The 19,247-nt window shown below is 34.4% G+C and overlaps 3 protein-coding genes across 4 annotated transcripts; all 3 read left to right on the top strand.

Moving 5' to 3' along the window:
* Positions 1-1,069: 1,069 nt before the first annotated feature.
* LOC132113210 (mitoregulin-like) lies at positions 1,070-1,847 on the top strand. The gene is made up of 2 exons (XM_059521026.1): positions 1,070-1,563; positions 1,662-1,847. Exon 1 carries the CDS (start codon positions 1,330-1,332, stop codon positions 1,531-1,533), a length of 204 nt encoding a protein of 67 aa, XP_059377009.1. The 5' UTR covers positions 1,070-1,329; the 3' UTR covers positions 1,534-1,563; positions 1,662-1,847.
* An 839-nt stretch (positions 1,848-2,686) lies between these two features.
* On the top strand, positions 2,687-11,368 carry nphp1 (nephronophthisis 1). Its single transcript, XM_059520212.1, has 20 exons — positions 2,687-2,949; positions 3,048-3,112; positions 3,204-3,264; positions 3,497-3,615; positions 3,792-4,041; positions 4,136-4,237; positions 4,779-4,867; positions 5,030-5,072; positions 6,220-6,304; positions 6,502-6,596; positions 7,351-7,479; positions 8,092-8,166; positions 8,460-8,570; positions 9,035-9,117; positions 9,210-9,286; positions 9,360-9,462; positions 10,068-10,180; positions 10,361-10,434; positions 10,867-10,911; positions 11,008-11,368. Exons 1-20 carry the CDS (start codon positions 2,884-2,886, stop codon positions 11,254-11,256), a joined length of 2,034 nt encoding a protein of 677 aa, XP_059376195.1. The 5' UTR covers positions 2,687-2,883; the 3' UTR covers positions 11,257-11,368.
* A 2,343-nt stretch (positions 11,369-13,711) lies between these two features.
* Positions 13,712-19,124, top strand: LOC132113212 (myelin and lymphocyte protein-like). Of its 2 annotated transcripts, none has more exons than XM_059521028.1 (4): positions 13,712-14,214; positions 15,933-16,018; positions 17,460-17,624; positions 17,919-18,209. In XM_059521028.1, the coding sequence occupies exons 2-4, from the start codon at positions 15,938-15,940 to the stop codon at positions 18,060-18,062; spliced, it is 390 nt and encodes a 129-aa protein (XP_059377011.1). In that variant the 5' UTR covers positions 13,712-14,214; positions 15,933-15,937; the 3' UTR covers positions 18,063-18,209. The 2 variants fall into 2 exon arrangements, with proteins under 2 accessions (XP_059377011.1, XP_059377013.1); XM_059521030.1 differs by lacking the exon at positions 13,712-14,214 and adding an exon at positions 18,882-19,124 and having other exon boundaries at positions 15,641-16,018; positions 17,919-18,038.
* The last annotated feature ends 123 nt before the right edge of the window (positions 19,125-19,247 follow it).

Below are 19,247 nucleotides of genomic sequence, written 5' to 3' on the forward strand. Positions count from 1 at the left end.
ACAATGCCTTGTTTAGAAAAGTCTATCATATAAATATAATAAATATAAACATAAATTGCATTATAGTATTGTTTCAGTGTTTACACATTAAAAAATACACAAAGGATGAAGCCATTAAACTTTTGGCAGTTATCCATTACAAAACTGTCCCACTTTTGCAGTTCACCCTACTAGCCATGTATTCGTATCTCTTTTCCTCAAACAAGGTAAATGCACAGACAGAATGAAAACATGCTCTTCCTATGAACAAATTCAACTTTTACACATAGGTTATTGACTTAAATGACTCAATATTTCATTGTAGTCCTAGAAACTGAAGAGAATTTGAGAATTTTTTGAGAATTTCATTTTGATTTCCTGTGGAATTTTCAATGTGTGGATAATAATGGATTTTGGTTTATAAAGTCTATTATGATAAAATTACTTGAAGAGACTTTCACATTTTGTTTTACAACATAAATGGCTCACAGTCGTACCTAAAAAGTGAGTTTTGCCGCAGCTGTTTTCTCAACAAGTTTCTAAACAAAGTCTACGGTTGTGTAGTCTCAGCCTTAGACGTCATACCCACGGACAGTTGGCTAAACGTCTGATGCAAATGGGCTGCTTTTTGAGGATGTACTGTTTGGCTTCTTTAATATACAAAAAGTTCAAATTAATTAATATTTTATTATAAATCTATTATTACTTCTTGCTAAATTTTATATTCACCGCAGTAAATTCACTCGTCAAAATCCTTTATATATTTGTTTTTGAAAAAGAGGTTCAACTGTATATCCAAACTATTTCATCTTCCAAGATTCTTAAAGCTTTTAAAACAATTTATTTAGTTAATATTTTTTAATTTATTTTGTTAAAACTTTTGTTTTGCATTATTTATTTACTGTTGCATATACCTATAAATGCTGCTTTGCATGTAATGTCATCTCTTTGCATGTAACGGTGATATTATCTGTATTTGTGTATTTGGTACCTTGGCATTAATAAAAAAATAAATGAATAAAAAAGTCTGATGCATATGGGACACAAAAGTGGAAACATTTCAGGAGTGTCGAAGTCGTTATAGGATTGGTTGAATTACACAGGATTATTTCCTGGAGATGTGTGCAAACCCTCACGAAAGAAGAAAGCCGCTGAGTTTAGAGCTGTGACGAAGAGCGCTTATCAGAACTAAACGCTGAATATTCAAAAGTATGTCAAATGTCTGAAGGGCTGGCTACGCGAGACTAACGGTTGTCAAACAAGTAAATAAATGTGGTAGATGAAGTCTTTATTCAGTTGGCCTACAAATTGGCGTCACGGTGGCGCAGCCGGTTACGCCCAAGTCACGTGATGCGACTTCTAGTCACACAAACGGAGGTGAACATGGCCGAAGTGTCGGAGAGGACGTTACAGGTCGCTATAGTCGTTTCGTTTGCAACCGGTTTTATCGCCGGCTGGCAGGCAAATAGGATGCGAAGAAGGTTCTTGGACTGGCGGAAAAAGAGGTTACAGGACAAGCTCGCAGAAACACAGAAGAAGCTTGACCTATCATGACGCTTACCAAAACATCACGCAACCGACCTGGTGAGACGTGTACTTATAATTTCATTTTTGTACTTGGAGTAGCCTAAATGGTTTTTCTTTGACGCAATAACCAGTCTAACAGCTCTTTCACTTTTTAGTGCCTCGGTCTGATGGAGTATTCCTCGTGTACAAACAGATTGAGGAGTCCATAACAGCAGCTCTCAGCAGGATCAGGCTTTCAACCTTGGATCGATGACACAATCTACAGACTGGAGCAAAGCAATACAACTTTCTCAAGGACTTTAAAAACTCAGCAGAATGTTGTATTTGTAAGATTTTTTTTCTTTAATGTTTGTTCAAGCCATAAATCATGTTACCATGTGTGTTCTTTTACTTTGTCATTTGAAATAAATATTTTATTAACCGTTGACTCGTTGATATAAAAAGTAATCTGCATATTATTGTTGTGCCATTGAGCTCATGTTTAATCCAACAAAAGTAAGCTGTGAACAACAGTGTCCTATTCATTAAATGACAGAACCTTAAATCGGGGAATGTGCTTTTAAGACATCTTAGCATATTTATAATGAAAAGGAAAGTTTCTATGACTTTTCCACAAGCTTGAAAAATTTTTTTAGAACTGGAATTCACAGATTTGTGTATTCAAATGTGGATCCCCAAAGAAACTTGGTCTTTGACTATGTAATTTGTCAAATATGTTGGGGTCCCTGATTTAAACTTTTATTTTCTCTGTATGCAACTTTTATTTACTTAAACAGAAGCAATTTTCCAAGAAACGTATTTTACCAGATTACAGTCACAACCCAAAACGGAAATGAATGGGCTTTCTATCATAACAAAATCGCATCGCAGGAACTAAGATGTCTTGTATATTCAACATATAAAAAGTTACTGAATACGTCCGGACGAAACGACAAACTAAAATAAATAAATAAATGTCTGCATTTAAAAAAATACTCTTACATTATCAATAACTGTATAGCAAATGGTACATGAAAAAACAACATTTATTTATTGGACTCAATTGAAGTTTAGTTAAAAACATGACGAATTTCTTCTATGCACATGCAGTTGACCAAATGAAACCATATGGTTAAAAAATTCACAAATACATTTTCTTAGATGAGTTTGCACTTACATACATAAACATATATGCGCTCTCTAATGGATCTCGCGCGCAGTGATGATGTAATAACAGCGACGCGTAAAAAGTATCTTAGCAACATTATCCGGAGCGTCTGTCATGGCGCCTCCGATGCTTTCTGTTTTATTAAACCTGAGCACGACTGGGACGTTTCTTTAAATCACACATTCAAAATACCGTACATGATCAAATTTGGAGTTGAAGACGAATAGAAGATGCCTCCGAAAAGGAGAGGACCACTTCAGACAGTCCAAAGAGAAACGGATGACATCAAGAGAAAGGTTGGTAATAAATAAATAGATTTAATTGATTGAATGAAATGGTTGTTCCTCATCTGGTGCGCGCTGGTTTTGATATTAAACTGTTATCTGTCCTGTAGGTGGACGCTTTAGTGCAGCATGCTGCCGAACCGGATGCGTCTGACAAGACAGAGACCATGGAGAGGTATAGACGTCTTCCATCTGCTTTGTTTTTAAACGTCTCTACGTTACATCAACTAGGTTAAACAGCGCATAGTTTTTGTGTTGCATTTCAGGTGCAAAGAGTTACAGCGCGCAGTGGAGGAAATTATGAAGACTCTGAAGAAATTATCTAAAGTAATGTTTATGTCTCTGTATTGTTACTTCATCTCACATAAACTAAAACATATTTAATAAAAAAAAAACATACAATAAAAATAATTGAGCAATAAATACATACATATAAATACATACATACATATATATATATATATATATTTTTTTTTTTTTTTTGATGAACGTTTACTGAACCCTATACAATGTATCATGTTAGATCCTGTTATTATTATGCTGAATTCCATGTGTGCAGGCAGATGAGCTGGCTCCAGTGGGGAATTATGACCAGTGTAAGAGAGAAGAGGAGAAGCGTTTGCTGACTTTATATGAGCGTCTACAGTCTCTAGCTCTTCAGCTGCAGCCTCATGATGAGTATGTAACCTCACTCATTCAAACAAATCTTACTCACCTGACCAGCACAGATTCCAGAGACTTTATCATGCATTCAAACAAACCATCAAACCATTTTTAGATCAGCTTTTATCCATATAAAATCATTTATATAAAATTTAAAAATGTAATACCTTTGTTTTTTCTTGGCAACGTAGGATGGCTGGACCTAGTTCGTCCCAAAGAGATCAGGAGAGTGAGAAGGAAAATAGTGATGAAGAAGATGTGAGCTCTGAGGATGAAGATGCGGAAGAAGAAGTAGAGGATAATTATGACAATGATGATGATGATGATAATGCTGACAGTGGTGATGAGGATATCAGTCCAACTGCCTCAGGACAGGGATCTGTCTCCTACATTGCTCTCAGTGCATTTACGGGAGAGGAAGAAGGGGACCTCAGCATCCAGGTCACAGTCATAACATTTTATTTTATGTGTTGAATACTTGAATTTAGGTTATTTTCTTGCATCGAGCAATTTGTCTTTTTTTGTGTTGTTTCAGAAAGGAGAGGTTTTGAAAGTTCTCTCTAAGAATAAGGATGGATGGTGGCTGGCTCAAAACTCAAGAGGCCAGAAGGGCCTGGTGCCCAAAACCTTCCTGAAGGTGCGTATAATATCACAGGCACTCGGTGATTGCATTTACATGCACAATGTAAATGTTTAATAACATTTAAGTAAACAGTTCTTTTATTATTGCGGAAAGCCATAAATGGTTTAAACAAAACTCTTTTGTCACTTTAGCTTTTTATATGCACAAGTTGATCATTTTGTAGAGTACATTTTGACATAAAGATTGGAGGAAAAAACATTTAAATACTCCTCTCATTTAAACACTGTTTTCCTGCAGTTTACTGCTTTAATAATGTTTTACAGTATTATGGTTTTGATTAACATTTTCAAATTATGCATATAATGTATCTTTATTTTATACTTTTACATTGTCTAAATCATATTCCAGAGCAGGTCTGGACTGGCTTAGGCTGTGCACTTTTATAAATATACAAAAATAAACTCTTGAAGGAAGAAAAAAAACAGCTAACTTGTTTATAATACAACAACTAATTTGCAATCAGTTAGGGATCTGTATGTAGATCATTAACATGGATAAATTGTATCTGTAATGTACCTTAACTGTGTATTTTCAGACGTCTTCTTCTCCACAGGATAGTGAGAGAAAGGATGAGGATGAGGATGAGGGGGAGAGTGAAGAGGAAGAGGAAGAGGAGGAGTCCAGGTGATATTCCTCTCTCTCCACTAGATGGCAGCATTGTTTTCATATTTTGTTGAGTATAATAAAGCTCACAGTTCTGAAGTTGAAAGGAATTAAACAGAAGATTAAGTTAATATGCAGTCTTTACTAAAGAAAATGATCAAATACTGTCTCTTGTCCAACTAGCAAAACATCCAATTGGAACACAGTGCGGAAGGCTGTTACCGAGGTATATGCTATGTAGATAATTACACCCTTAGTTCACTCAAAATTGAAAATTATGTCATAATTTATTCACCCTCATGATATTCCAAACCTTTATAAATGTCTTTTTTTTTTTTTTGAAGAGAAATGTTGGTAAGCAAATACAGGTGCATCTCAATAAATTAGAATATTATGGAAAAGTTCAGTTATTTCAGTACCGGTAATTCAATTCAAATTGTGAAACTCCCAAGTTGCTTGAAGTCCAGTGTTAAGTATCCACAGTCTGAGATGATTTGGGGTGCAATGTCATCTGCTAGTGTTGGTCCATTGTGTTTTCTGGAAACCAAAGTCACTGCACCCGTTTACCAAGAAATTTTGGAGCACTTGATGTTTCCTTCTGACCAGCTTTTTAAAGATGCTGATTTCATTTTCCAGGATGATTTGGCACCTGTTGGTTAAATGACCATGGTGTTGGTGTGCTTGACTTGCCAGCAAACTGCAATAATCTATGAGGTATTGTCAAGAGGAAAATGAAAAACAGACCAAACAATGCAGATGAGCTGAAGGCCACTGTCAAAGAAACCTGGGCTTCCAGACCACCTCAGCAGTGCCACAAACTGATCACCTCCATGCCACGCTGAATTGAGGCAGAAATTAAAGCAAAAGGAGCCCCTTCCAAGTATTGAGTACATGTACAGTAAATGAACATACTTTCCAGAAGGCCAACAATTCACTAAAATGTTTTTTTTTAAATTGGTCTTATGAAGTATTCTAATTTGTTGAGATAGTGAACTGGTGGGTTTTTGTTAAATGTGAGCCAAAATCATCACAATTTAAAGAACCAAAGATTACTTCAGTCTGTGTGCACTGAGTTTATTTAATACACAAGTTTCATAATTTGAGTTGAATTACTGAAATAAATGAACTTTTCCACAAAATTCTAATTTATTGAGATCACCTGTAGTTGTCCATCCACATCCATCGTTATTTTTCAACGGAAGAAAGAAACTCATACAGGGTTTAAACAACTGGAGTAAATGATGACCGAATTTAAATTTTTGTGGTGAACTATCCCTTTAATAATCAAAATCACTAATTATAAAACTTTTTTGCCATTACTTTTTAACTAGCACCCTCACATAGTGAAATGTGCTTGTGTGTTGTTTCTGCAGATAGATGCTACTGATGTGCTTTCAGCAATGGGTGCCATCCCACCAGGCTTCAGACCCTCCACTCTCTCCAGACTTCTAGAGGAAGGTCACTACCTGTCCCTATATTTTTCAAAACCTATAGATGAAATGCCATTTTCAGTCTTTAAAGAGCTCTGTTACCTAAAATGCCAGTTTATTTGATTTGTTTTATATTAAACTTCTGGTTAAAAATCTGATTTTATAAATATATATTACAGTTGTATCATATGTATACCTTTCGTGTTTTGTATTTGCGCCAAGCAGGGAGATCTTATAGAGCAAGTCACTTCATTCAGCCCAAGCTTAGCCAGTCACAACTGTCCTTTAAAGATCTTCATATGGACCCAGACACAGGCAAGGTGCCTAACTGCAAAGCGCACACTACTTGCATTCACTTAGATTTTAATAACAAATATAATTCACAAATATAATATATAGAAATATATTTTTAAAATGAAAAAAAAAAAATCCTGAATTTGTTTGAAAAACCAACAAACAGTACAAACACTAATATTATGAAGTTTAATTACAATTAGTAACCACAATTAAAATTTTTAAAATGTTTTACATTTTTCAACAGCCATTACTCCAGTCTTCAGTGTCACATGATCCTTCGAAAATCATTCTAATATGGAAACCGTGATCCGATTTATTCAGCAAGTACACATTAAATTGTTCAAAAAGAAACGTTAAATACAGGTATAATGTAAAAAAAAAAGACTTCTATTCCAAATAATTTCTGTTCTTTTGAACTTTCTATTCATCAAAGAATCCTAAAAAAAATATATAAAACACATTTTCCATTAAAATATTAAGACACCATATATTTACATTTATAGTAATATAAGAACCATAATTAATAATTGAGCACCAAAAATAATAGAGCAGCAATTCAGCATATTCGAATGATTTCTGAAGGATCATGTGACACTGTAGAATACAGTTTAGAAATAGAAATTATGGAAATGGTTATTTTTAAATTGCAGTAATATTTCAAATAAATCCATCCTTGGTGAGCATAAGAAACTTCTTTCAAAAACATAAAAAAAACTTAATTATTCGAAACATTTGATCAGTAGTATATAAAGAAAGAAAGAATGTGTATTTGCCCAGGTTCACGGCCGGCCATCTAGAGTGAGTTTAACCCTGACCCTGTGGAGCTGTCGAATGATCCCCTCCCCCGGGGTCGGGTTACAGGTGCTCAGCAGGCACATTCGGCTCTGTGCATTTAACGGAAACGAGGTAACACACACACACACACACACACACACAATGTTGCACCTACAACCAAAATTATTGCCCCTTTATGATCTTAAAAGAGAGAGATTTGCATACAAATGTTTAGTTGAAAGCATTAGTTAATGATTTCTGATTCGATTCTGAAATTAAGCGTTGCTCATGTGGAACAGTAATAAGAGTGGAACCATTTAAAACCTAAAACAAATAACAAAGCATCATGGGATTAACAGTTGGTGTGCTTGAATTAATACAGTTGCAACTAATACTACGGCATATTTGAGTCTTGAGTGTTAACAGTTTAATCATTACCTGGTTTCTCTAGGATATTTGTCTTTCACAGCTTTGGATTTTTTTCTGCACACTGTGGACGTTAATTATATTTGATTACTAATTGTCAGGAATTTTATATTTAGGAGAGAACCAATAATGATAATAAGTCACTTAAGTCATTGTAAACGGCAGAACAATTCTAACACACATTCAAAACCCATTTGTCTTCCCAACATTAATTTTAATCAGGTGTCATGTGAGACAAATGCAGTGTACATGGTGCCATTGTTTCTCTCTCACTCATTGTTCCACCTTTTAAGTTTACTTTAAAATTTTCCTTGTCAGGTTTTGAGTAACATTCACACAGTCAGAGCCACTTACAACTCGAAGAGCCCAAAGACCTGGAGCTTTTCTCCACGGGTAAGACTAGGCCACATTAAACATCTGGGATTTGAAATCTAATTTAAACCTAGAAAAAAATAAAGTTTTAAGAAGATTTAGAAATTTTGAAACAAATACATTTTGTTATTTAAAATCAATATAAAATATTTAAGATTTTGCACTGTAGACATATCACAAATTGTGATGCTGATAATATAATTTGTAATTAAATTACAAAATGTTCACCAGTTTCTTAACTTACTGTATATAATTTTATGTAATATAACAATTCATCCTATTAATCTGTATTTTTCCCTGTGTGTGTATTTCAGATGACTGGAATGCTGCCCTGTCTGCTGGATGGAGACTGTTTCCTGCGTTGTGATTCTGAATCTCCTGATCTTGGAATTCTGTTTGAACTGGGTGTAACCTACATAAGGAATGTGAGCAACTATTTCTTGCAATAAAAATTCTTATCGTTTAAACAATCATATCACAGTACCACCCAACTCTGATCACAGAGGACATACGACCTTCATCTAACCTTAGAAAGACAAAAGAGCACTTATCTTTTAACCTCTCACATATTTCCATAAACACACACAATGATCTCTATTAAATGTATACTTCACTCAAAAATGAAAACTCTGTCATTTACTCACTCTGGAGTCATTGCAAACATGTAAGGATAACATTTTTCTGTGAAACACAAAAGACGATATTTTGAGTAACATTGGGAACAGCACTGGAGTTCATTGGAGTTCCATTGTATATCTTAATTTTTGTAACAACTGTAAATGATTTAGTAAATGATGACAATTCTATCCACAAGGTTTCCTTCAGTATCCAGCAAAAATAGTCAGGAGTAACAGGTTTCTTAGGTAAAAATGTTTGTGCTCTCTTTCAGTCCACAGGGGAGAGAGGAGACCTTAGCTGTGGCTGGGCGTTCCTTAAACTGTTTGATGAAAGTGGAGCCCCCATTGCTCTACGGTACACACTAATTCACTTATTAGAATATGATAGATGCATAGCTGATATATTTTTTCCTCACGTACTTACAAACTATATGCATGTGTGTGTAGGACACAAGAGCTCACTGTCCATGGTGGCACACCATTTGAGAAAGAAAGTGACATGGATACCACATCTACCAAAAGAGGTAACATTTACTTACAGAAATACACACACACACATGCACACACACAAACTCATCTCTTCTGTTCTGTCCTCAGGATATCCTACCGGTGTGTTTCAGCAGATGTTGCTGTCCAGGAAGATCCCTAAACTCGTTGTTAAGCTCAAATCAGTAAACACACGAAGCAGAGAGCTTCTGAAGTAAGAATGCATACACACTAGAGTTTACAGTACATTAATGGTTAAAAATGTGGGTCAGTATGATTCTTTTAATGTTTTTGTAAAATCTATTATGCTCACCAAAGCTGTATTTATTTGACCAAAATTATTATTATTGAAATATTTTTACAATTAAAAATAGTTATTTATTTTGAAATGTAATTTATTATTGTTATTGTTACATTAATGTTATTATTCAGTGTCTCAAGATCATTCATAAATCATTCTAATGCACTGATTTGATGCTCAAAGAATATTTTGTATTATTCTCAATGTTGAAGACAGTTATGCTGCTAAATCTTTATGACACATTTTTGCTGGATTCCTTGATGAATAGAAGCTTCGAAGGAAGAGCATTTATTTGAAATCTTTTGTAATGTTTCTCATTTTTGAGCAATTGAATTCTTCCTTGCTAAATATATATATGAATATTTATTTTTTTATTTTTTAAAGTTCCCAAACTTTTGAATGGTTGCTTAGATTTCCATTGTCAACTGTAGGGTTCCACAGTGTTTTTTTGATAAATATTCATGAAAAAGCAAATATTGTCTTGTTACTAAATATTGTTTCCCTTAATGTTTCTTAAGTCTGCTGCCTGACACTATAGTAGGAAGTCTGTCCACAGTACATCTCTTGGCAACATACAGGCAAATACTCGCTGATGCCCTTCTATTGGACAGAGTCACCATGTATAATGCAGGTATCACACACATATTTCATTAGATCTTCTTAGTTTTTTTTCTTAGTGGTTGATGTGTATCTAATGTACATAAGAGGTTTCTATCACAACACTATACAGTTTATTTTTATATAGCAAATGTAAATTTAAAACATAAATGTAAAAGTGAATGTAAATCGCTTGGCTCTGTGTTCTACCTAGATCTGATCTGCAGCTCGGTTCTAGCATCCTTCCCTGATGTTCTAGATCAGCCAGACCTGATGGATGCATTTAGGGTGAGACTGGTTAAGTAAACACACACTTTTACTTGCCGCTTTCTCATTGTGTAATTACTATTTTTGTTTCTATGTATGAAAATAAGAATATTTACTACCCTGTACCTGAATCCTACCTTTAAAAGAAAAGTTTTGCATTTTTAGAATTTATTAAAGATAATAATATTATTAAATATAAGATTTATTTTTGAAATTAATTATTTCATTTAACTATAAAATTAATTACTGTTAAAATATTTTAAATGATTTAACAGTTGAGAACATAGCCAAAGAGAGTTTTAACTTTTGTCAGTTTAAATTAACTTCTGGGGACAAAAATATACCATCATTTACATGGGGGTATAATGTTATAAATGGAGTAGATGTTATCAAAAGTACTATTTATGTTATTTAAGTATACAAAAGTATACTTAAACTGTTTCTGTTTTACAGAAATCATGGACTGAATCAGAGAGTAACCTGAGAAGATCTGATAAGGTACAGTGTGTGTGAGTGTAACACGACTGCCACAGTATTGCTTTAATGTGTTTATTCATGCTGTTTACAATCAATGTGTGTCTCTGTGTATTTCAGAGGGATATTAATGTGTTGAAGCAGATGTTTGTGAGCGTTTATATGGGCAGCGTGTTTACATTGTTGTACTCTGCGGCGATGCCTGCTCCCTGCTGGGCAGATGAGGAAGTGGAATCTCAACGTGCTCGTATTATCTACAGCCCTTCCCAAAAAACCTCAGTGGAGACTCTGCTTTCCTCTCAATGTTCACATCAAGCCTTTGACATCACACAGGTCTCCTATGACCTCATCAGCAGTGCCCAGCACTGAGTCTAGCTACTGACGTATAATGGTCCTCCCAAAATATTTGATTGTATTTTTTAGTCTTTTAAAAATGTACATTTAGCTACTAAACGTATAAATAAAACTGTTTAATCTCTCATACCCTGCCCTGAAAGCTTATTCACAGTTATGCAGATGGGGAAATCATGCCATACTGTGCATACAGCGTTTGTGCGTGTGATTGTTTTCTTCGTCCATCTGTTTGTAAATTATCCTATGACAGCCCGTACCTTAAATAATGGTCTATTTTTAAGTACCACACCTCCTAAATACAACTCCTCCCTCTTTCTTTCTCTCATTTATTTTCTCACACTCATAAATACATGGTTGAAGTACCCACCTCTTTGTCTTTAATACAAGCCTCCTATTTAAACATATTCCACTCCTTTAAAGCAAGTCGAACATTCAAAAACCTATTCTCATTCTTTCCATGTCTGACACACTGCCTCACACAGCCATCCTGAGGTGTGGTGTCAGATGCTTATGAAGATGCAGACATGAATCAGCATGAACTATTCTGAATCGCTGATGTAAAGAGAATGTTATTACATGCCAACTGAATGTTTAATCTTCTTATACTGCATTATATAAGTTAGCTGCTCACCCATAACATATTTCTGTGCTGTATTCACTCTATTGTGAATCACAAGTAGTGCTGCCACCACAAAACTGTAGATACTGAGAGGATACGTTCCCCCAATATCCAAATAGTGGTTAATCAATATGGTTTACAAACTACTTGCAATCAGAAGCTAAACTACAGTCAAGCCACTAGCAAAAGTAGCTAACACTGTACAAGCTCAGAAAGCACTGCAGTAAGAGAAATGTGTTATATATTCAGTACTTCCAAGTATTGATAAAAACAGTTAGGTTTAACTAAAATTTGAGTATTTTACTCAATATTTATTGTTTTTGACATGTTTTTTGAGTGGTTAGCTTAGCAACATGCTAATGTCTATCACCACTATTTGTGCCTTAAAAGAATATTTCACCCAAAAAAAGAGCGAGCTGTCATAAACTCTGAAATTTCATACCAGGACAAACAAGCATTTATCTGTTAGATTTTCTCTTATATCCCATTAATAATCTTAAATTGAAAAAGATATGGATAAAAAAACTATATAATATTAAATTGAATGATTCATAATGGTAAAACAGTCTTTCTGTGTGTGCTGAAAAAAGGTGACCAGGAAAATATTTTCCCCTGTGGGTTTATGTCCACACTCCCAGTGTTTACAGAGAAATGATAGAGAACTGGTTTGACAACATTCCATCTTTTAATATTAACCTGTTAGAATTCCACCCTATCCATAAGCATAAAGTTTCTTCCCTGGCAGCTCTATGCTCATCCAGTCATAACTGACAGTTACCTGTAAAATAATTTAGTCTTCCAGCTTTTAATGAGCTGTCATAGGATGAGTAAACATCTTCAATCATTTTTTGGGGGGGAAATGTGAGTATTTACGTATGTGTCTCGGGCCTGTCTGATGGGGTGGGATACCAGACCGTTCATATTTCACCACCAAACAGGAAACCTGAGTTAGTAAGATGACACGCCCGGGTGACCTGCTGCTGTGGTGACAGAAAAGCATTGGAGCCCAAAGTCAGCACACACACGCACACACACACACACACACACACACTGTATGGACAGACACAATAGATGTTTAAGATAATTATATGAGTTAACACTTTCTTTTAATTCCAGATGAATTTAAAGAGAAATTTTGTAAAGTCTCAATTGTGTAAACTTTGTATAGGATGCATGCGCAATTCCTCAACCCTCAGCAAAATGCATTATTGTGCATTTGCAAGTTTGATCTCCGTGAAGCAGTTAAATTTGCTCAAGGTCACCGAATTAAGAGGTCATCCCTCCTTTGGACTGAATCATTCACCTTGGTGCTTTTAGCTTCATTTTATTATTATTATTATTTAAATATGAGCCATCTTATACTGTTTTCTAGGGCTGTTCATTTTTATTCAGCATAATTACCAATGTGTAAAATGCTTTTTACTTTTTTAAAATGGAAGCCAAATTCGACATCAGAGAAAATAATAATAGTTATTGGACATTGTTGACTAATTGTAACATAATTTCTTGTGATAGCGATTTCATATAACAATTTGATAATATATAATAAGGACTGTAAAAAATACTTTCCAATGTATTGTACATTTTAAAACATTTTCTGTGTTGATGTGTACACATATTTTGAATAATGCATTGCTTTGTGTTTTATTTTAGAGTTGAAGAAAATGTCTACATCTTTACTGAAAAGTTATTACTTTAGTGTACTTTTTAGAATTTACCACTCAAAATATGATTATGACTTTCTTACTTTCATAATTACTTTTTTATATAAACTGACTTCCATATAAAAAAGTGATACTCATGGACTAAAATGCCGAGGAAAAAAAAGTGGAAAAAAAGAAGCTCCAGTAGAATAAAAAGTCTAGCCTGTATAAATTCGGCCTGTATCAATTCAATTCATCTGCCAAAGTAATGTATACAAGATATCTGCACAAATATTTTGCCCATCATATTATAATTAATTCAATTCAATGTTTTAATTGATTAAATGGCTTATTATATACATAGCAGTGATGCTGAACCTTTGTTTGAAGAAAAACATTGTTTATAAAAATGTTATGTCATTGTTACCTTAGGTAACCAGATCAGAAGAGAAAAAAACAGGCATTGTTTGGAGCTGTGCAACACTATGAGTGTTCCCATGAGCAACCAGGTGTGTGTATGTGTGTGTCTTCATCAGACACCAGATCCACCAGCCACTCAGACAAAGGTAAGTTTCTGTAAGAGTCGATCTGTCCGACACACAGCCTCTCACCCTGGGGAAAGAGAGAGAGTGTGTGTGTGTGTGTGTGTGTGTATGCAGACATCTCTCTCCCTATTCAGCTGATAAGGATCACAAAGATGGGATTGCAAAAGTCAGTTTAAAACCTTACATTTTATCAGTGAAACACGTATTTACCATGCACACACACACACACACACACACACACACACACACACACACACACACACACACACACACACACACACACAAGCCTGCTGCTGGATGTTTAACAGGCTCTGGTGTCAAATAAGCTCCCTGGATCTGATGGTTAAACATTCACATGAATTGTTTCCACATAGTAAATATTTCTATCTGGGACACAAGCACCTGAAGGGAGTTCATTTTATTTCTTCATTTTTTCAATTCACTCATAGACCCCCCCAAATGCACTGCTCCTAATGTACTTTCCCTCTGAGCAACAGTGTCATAAAAAATTCTGCTCATGCATTTTGAGTTAACTTTAAACTTAGTGCATTAAACAAATCGTTTTGAGTATCCTTAATAGTTGCATTGTCAACCATTCAGATTAGATCTATAAAAGATGATTAAATTGAGCTACAGAAACTAATTTTGTCCTAATTTAATTCCATTGTATTCAATCCATTCAAATAAATGTAAAACTGAGGTTTACTTAAACCATTTGTGTTGGAATCATTATTGTTGTATTAACTGAAACTGGTAGATGCACTTTAGTTTCCCGCATGCTTTGCATAAGGCTTGCTTTAGGAGAGTAAACATTGAAATAAAGTGTTGTTATACAGGTTTTTAAGTGAAGGGAAAGACCAGTTAATGTTTAATGTTTAGTTATGTTTGACATTTAAAAGAGTTTTTGTTGTGCTCGAGCTTTTGTGGTTACCATTGTGCTGCAGAGCAACTTCTTATTTGTGCTGTTCTAGCTGCAGAAACAAAAATGAATGTCAAACACTAAGCTGTAAAAAAGAAATGCATGTTTAAAATGAAGGACAGAAGTTAATGTACCCTAGGTGGCTAAAATTGAAGGGGTTAGGTTCAGACTTTGCTGTTTGAGTTAGTATGCATTTTGTACACCATCTCAGTCTGAACATCTCAGTCATACAAACATTTACTGCATGAATTTACATTACAGAAATAAACACACATCAATGTTTTTTTTTCTAATATGGCTCCCAACATTTTCCTGTATAGAGTCAAAATCACATCACACTTCTTGAAGTTGATGATGTTATAAATCTGGCTTTGCATTATGTCCTGCGGCAGCTGGACAGCTCTCATGCTTTTATTATGCTTAGATACTTACACTATGCTATCAATTTGTAAAAATATACAGATTTTATCTATTTGTTTTGAACAAGTTAGGCAAAATTTTCTTTAATGCAGTGTGGATTAATAATTGTGGATGTATAAATGTGAATACAAAAGAAGCCAACATCCATTTCCCAACTGCTAAAATTACAATGTTGTCTCTATGCAGTTTAGAATTAATCTAAAATATATATATCAGTGTTCATGCTTTTTTTTCACCATACAAGGACATTGTGTAAATGCATTGAGGGAACACTTCATTTCTGAATATTCCATTGTCGTAATTTGTTGTTGGAACATTCAGTTTTTAGAGATTTTACATTTGTAATGCTTTGAGGAAATGTATATTTTCTGAGATCTAATCCGACCAGTTCTACAAAACACAGAAAGTAGTCTGGGAAAGGAATATTTGAACAATTAGAAGAGCACATAATGCAGAAAACGGGATAGGGAGGGATATAATAGATAAGGAAGAAGTTCAAAATTATCAGTTTATCTATCATCTCATGTTTTCAACGTGTACCACAGACACAATGGCTTCCACAGAGAGCATGATGCCCAGTGGCTGTAAGATTTTCACCACCATGCCTGATATTCTCTTCATTCCGGAGTTTGTAAGTATGCAATCAGCAATATCAAATCGTACATTCCATTATTATCTTAATAATCACCTAATTGAATTAATCCTGAGGGTCTCAAATCTTGGATGACAAACAGAATAAAGCTCAGGGTTAAAAGAATAGTGTAACAAGAGTCTGGAACATTGGAGATGATGGAAATCTAACAACCAGATTAAATGGTGCATGGTGAAACTGCTGTATTTATTTATTTTATTTATTTATTTATTTTGATTCCCGTTCAGTTAATGTCAGTCAGATGAGTCAAGGCAGTAATTTCCTAAATATTTTGGATAAACTTTTGTGTGACACATTTTGTGACAATTATAAATTTTTCTTGTAAATGTAATTAAATTAAGAGACTTAACGAGAATTGCATGTTTTGTGTTTTGACACTTGCTAAGGATTTGTGTCAAAAGCCAAACCTTAGTTTCAAGAGCACTAAATCCATTCAGTTGCAAGATACAAAACTGAATACTGTGAATATTGAGAAAGAAATGAATTACAGTGAAATGAATAAAATGCTTTATTTTGGCAGGTTTTATTTAAGAGTCAACTGAGTAACAATGTTAAATGCAAATAATAGACTGTCTGAGCTCTGACCTTATAACGGAGCATTGTTATGATAGCAAAAAGGGAAGAGAAAACCCTTCCCATAACTTTTGTTGTTGAAATCACAAACCATGTGGTCCAATAAAGCTCTACACTATTCTTTGGTATTTAAGTGTAAATTATCTTCTGTTTGGTAGAAGCTGAGAGATAAATGTCTGTATGGACAGATTACATGACAATCCCTCACGAAACCATGAAACAACATGAGAAAAAGGCAATATTACTTTAAAAATTCAAGAAGTATTTAGAAGCCAGTAAGTCAAGACCAGAATAAATTATTTTAAGAAAATATTTGTACCCCAAACAATTTGGGAATGACTAACCACTTTGATTTTTTTTTTTTTTTTTTGGAATGTTGTGTTAATTTGAATGAAAAAAATAATAAATTATTACATAAACCAGTATTTTTACAATAATTTATTATTTAGTTCAATCTCCATATAGATACACCATCTATATTCCATGCAGTGAAAAGCCCTCGCTGCCAGATCAGGTGATATAATTTCATAAGAAATTCCTGCCACGCCCATTAGATTTGCTAAACAGCATCAGGACTCGCAGAAATATCCTGCCTGTGCCGGATGAGGAGGGCAGACACACTAGAATTTACATTTTATTAACACAAGTACAGTATGCAAACTGCTTTGTGAATGGGACAGTTTGAGATTCAAATTTTTTATAAAATATTTTTGTCAATCCCATGAATTTAACCAGCTGTTTATTAATGATGTGAACCTGAGTTTGTAGGTCTATATAAAGTAAATTAAGAAATGTCTTAATATGAGTAACTTTGTGTTCAGGTTTGCTGTGCGTTCGTTTGTTCCAGGTATTTGGTGGATTGGTGTGGACACTAGTGGCCTCCACCAAAGTGGAACCAGCAAATCCTCAGGGCTGGGTCATGTTTGTGTCCCTTTTCTGCTTCCTTTTCACCACTTTCTGGTTCTTCATATTTATTACTGGCATAAACCAGAACAGCATCTGGCCTAGCTTGGTAAGAAACATAAGCTTGAGGTTTTACCATGTTTTTTGGTCATTGGAGAAAACCATGTCAGAGACAACCATGGTAATAAATTCTTTGTTAAGTCAGCCTGAGGATGGCACTGGGATATTACTTACCACTACAGTACTTTTTTTATTTGTTGTTGTTGTTGCATGGGTTTAAAGTTTAATTTCTCAGACCAACATTAAACCATGAAGACCTAGACTATGATATTTTAATAAGGGTATTACATAATGAAAAAAGCCCTGTACATGACACACACTTTAACTTCTGCTCTATCTTTAGGATGTAGGATATCATTCCTTGAGTGCATTCTTTTATCTGAGTGCTGCAGTGCTTTTGGCTAATGTCACTATCGGAAAACAAGGATTGGATAAAGTGTACCAGCTAGACATTGCTGCTGTGGTAAGACGCATTTATCATAGTTAGTGACATGTTTCCCAAAATACTTATTAAGAACAATTTACACTGATCATGCTGTTTATAAAAAAAAATAAAGTTCTGTCAAAGGGATAGTTTATAAAAATATTTAAGGATTATGTCCAGGTGCACTAATAATTATTTCAGAAGTTCAGACTGTCTGTTGTAGTCTGTTGTAGTCTCCTGTAGTCTGATGTCTGATTTGGTAGCTAAACCAAACCAGACATTTATACAGTTATAAACTCACACTCAGGCCTTCCGAGATGTAGGTGTTTCTTCATCGGAAGAGACATTTAGCATTACATAATTTGCTCACCAACAGATCCTCTGCAGTCCAAACAGCTGATAAAAACATCACAATAAATCATAATACTACAGTCCGTCAGGTAAGACCAGAGCAAGAAACTGTGTTTGTAAGAAACAAATTCCACCATTTAGACATTTGAGAGGTATATTTGTAGCAATTGCCAACAATACATCCAAATTATCTTATTTCTATTATGCCAAAATCATTAGGATATAAAGTAAAGATCATCTACCATAAAGATATATTTTTTTATTTCCTATCATAAATATATGAAAACTTTATTTTCCTTAGGCTTTCCTCGTTCTTGTTTTATGTTTGTTGTCATTTTTTAAAACCCTGCATATGGATCCACGTTTATGCCTGCAAATTACAGTGTCACCCGGAATTTCATCCAAACTTACTGGTCGCCACATTGCAATTAAAATACATTGTGTTTGGATCAAACATAAACCATCAGATTATTCTATGTGATTTACCTTAAAGCATAACATAAGGCTTGATTACATTTAATTTATTTGCAGGTGATGGCATTTATTGTCACATTACTGTACTGGATTCATGCAATCTTCTCTGCTCACCGATGGAAGTCCTCTTGAATGTTTGAAGTCCAACTGAAAGCCGCAAAAGGGAAACACTCATTCAACAGAACATCACTGCCAAACCATAACCAAATAACAAACTACAGATCAACAGAGATTTTTACAAAAGCTGTGCAGAACAGATTTTATCTTATTGTTCCATTTCTGTTGTTTGGCATAACTAAATGAACAGACAACTTTTTTCTTTTTTTGCTTTAAAATTTAAATCATTTTTGCAAGCAGCACATTAAAGATGATGTCATTGTCTGTAAACCTGTAATAAAACACTAAGTGATTATCTCCACAAAA

Source organism: Carassius carassius, chromosome 32 (genome assembly GCF_963082965.1).
Source record: "Carassius carassius chromosome 32, fCarCar2.1, whole genome shotgun sequence".
Lineage (NCBI taxonomy): Eukaryota > Metazoa > Chordata > Actinopteri > Cypriniformes > Cyprinidae > Carassius > Carassius carassius.

Excerpts from the sequence above, each read along its gene's own strand:
- LOC132113210 (XM_059521026.1), top strand. The coding sequence starts at position 1,330 with ATGCGACTTCTAGTCACACAAACGGAGGTGAACATGGCCGAAGTGTCG.
- nphp1 (XM_059520212.1), top strand. The coding sequence starts at position 2,884 with ATGCCTCCGAAAAGGAGAGGACCACTTCAGACAGTCCAAAGAGAAACG. Across the intron at positions 4,868-5,029 it reads GAGGAAGAGGAGGAGTCCAG|CAAAACATCCAATTGGAACA; the intron begins GTGATATTCCTC and ends TTGTCCAACTAG. Across the intron at positions 9,287-9,359 it reads TACCACATCTACCAAAAGAG|GATATCCTACCGGTGTGTTT; the intron begins GTAACATTTACT and ends TTCTGTCCTCAG.
- LOC132113212 (XM_059521030.1), top strand. The coding sequence starts at position 15,911 with ATGTTTTCAACGTGTACCACAGACACAATGGCTTCCACAGAGAGCATG. Across the intron at positions 17,625-17,918 it reads ACAGCATCTGGCCTAGCTTG|GATGTAGGATATCATTCCTT; the intron begins GTAAGAAACATA and ends CTCTATCTTTAG. Across the intron at positions 18,039-18,881 it reads AGCTAGACATTGCTGCTGTG|GTGATGGCATTTATTGTCAC; the intron begins GTAAGACGCATT and ends ATTTATTTGCAG.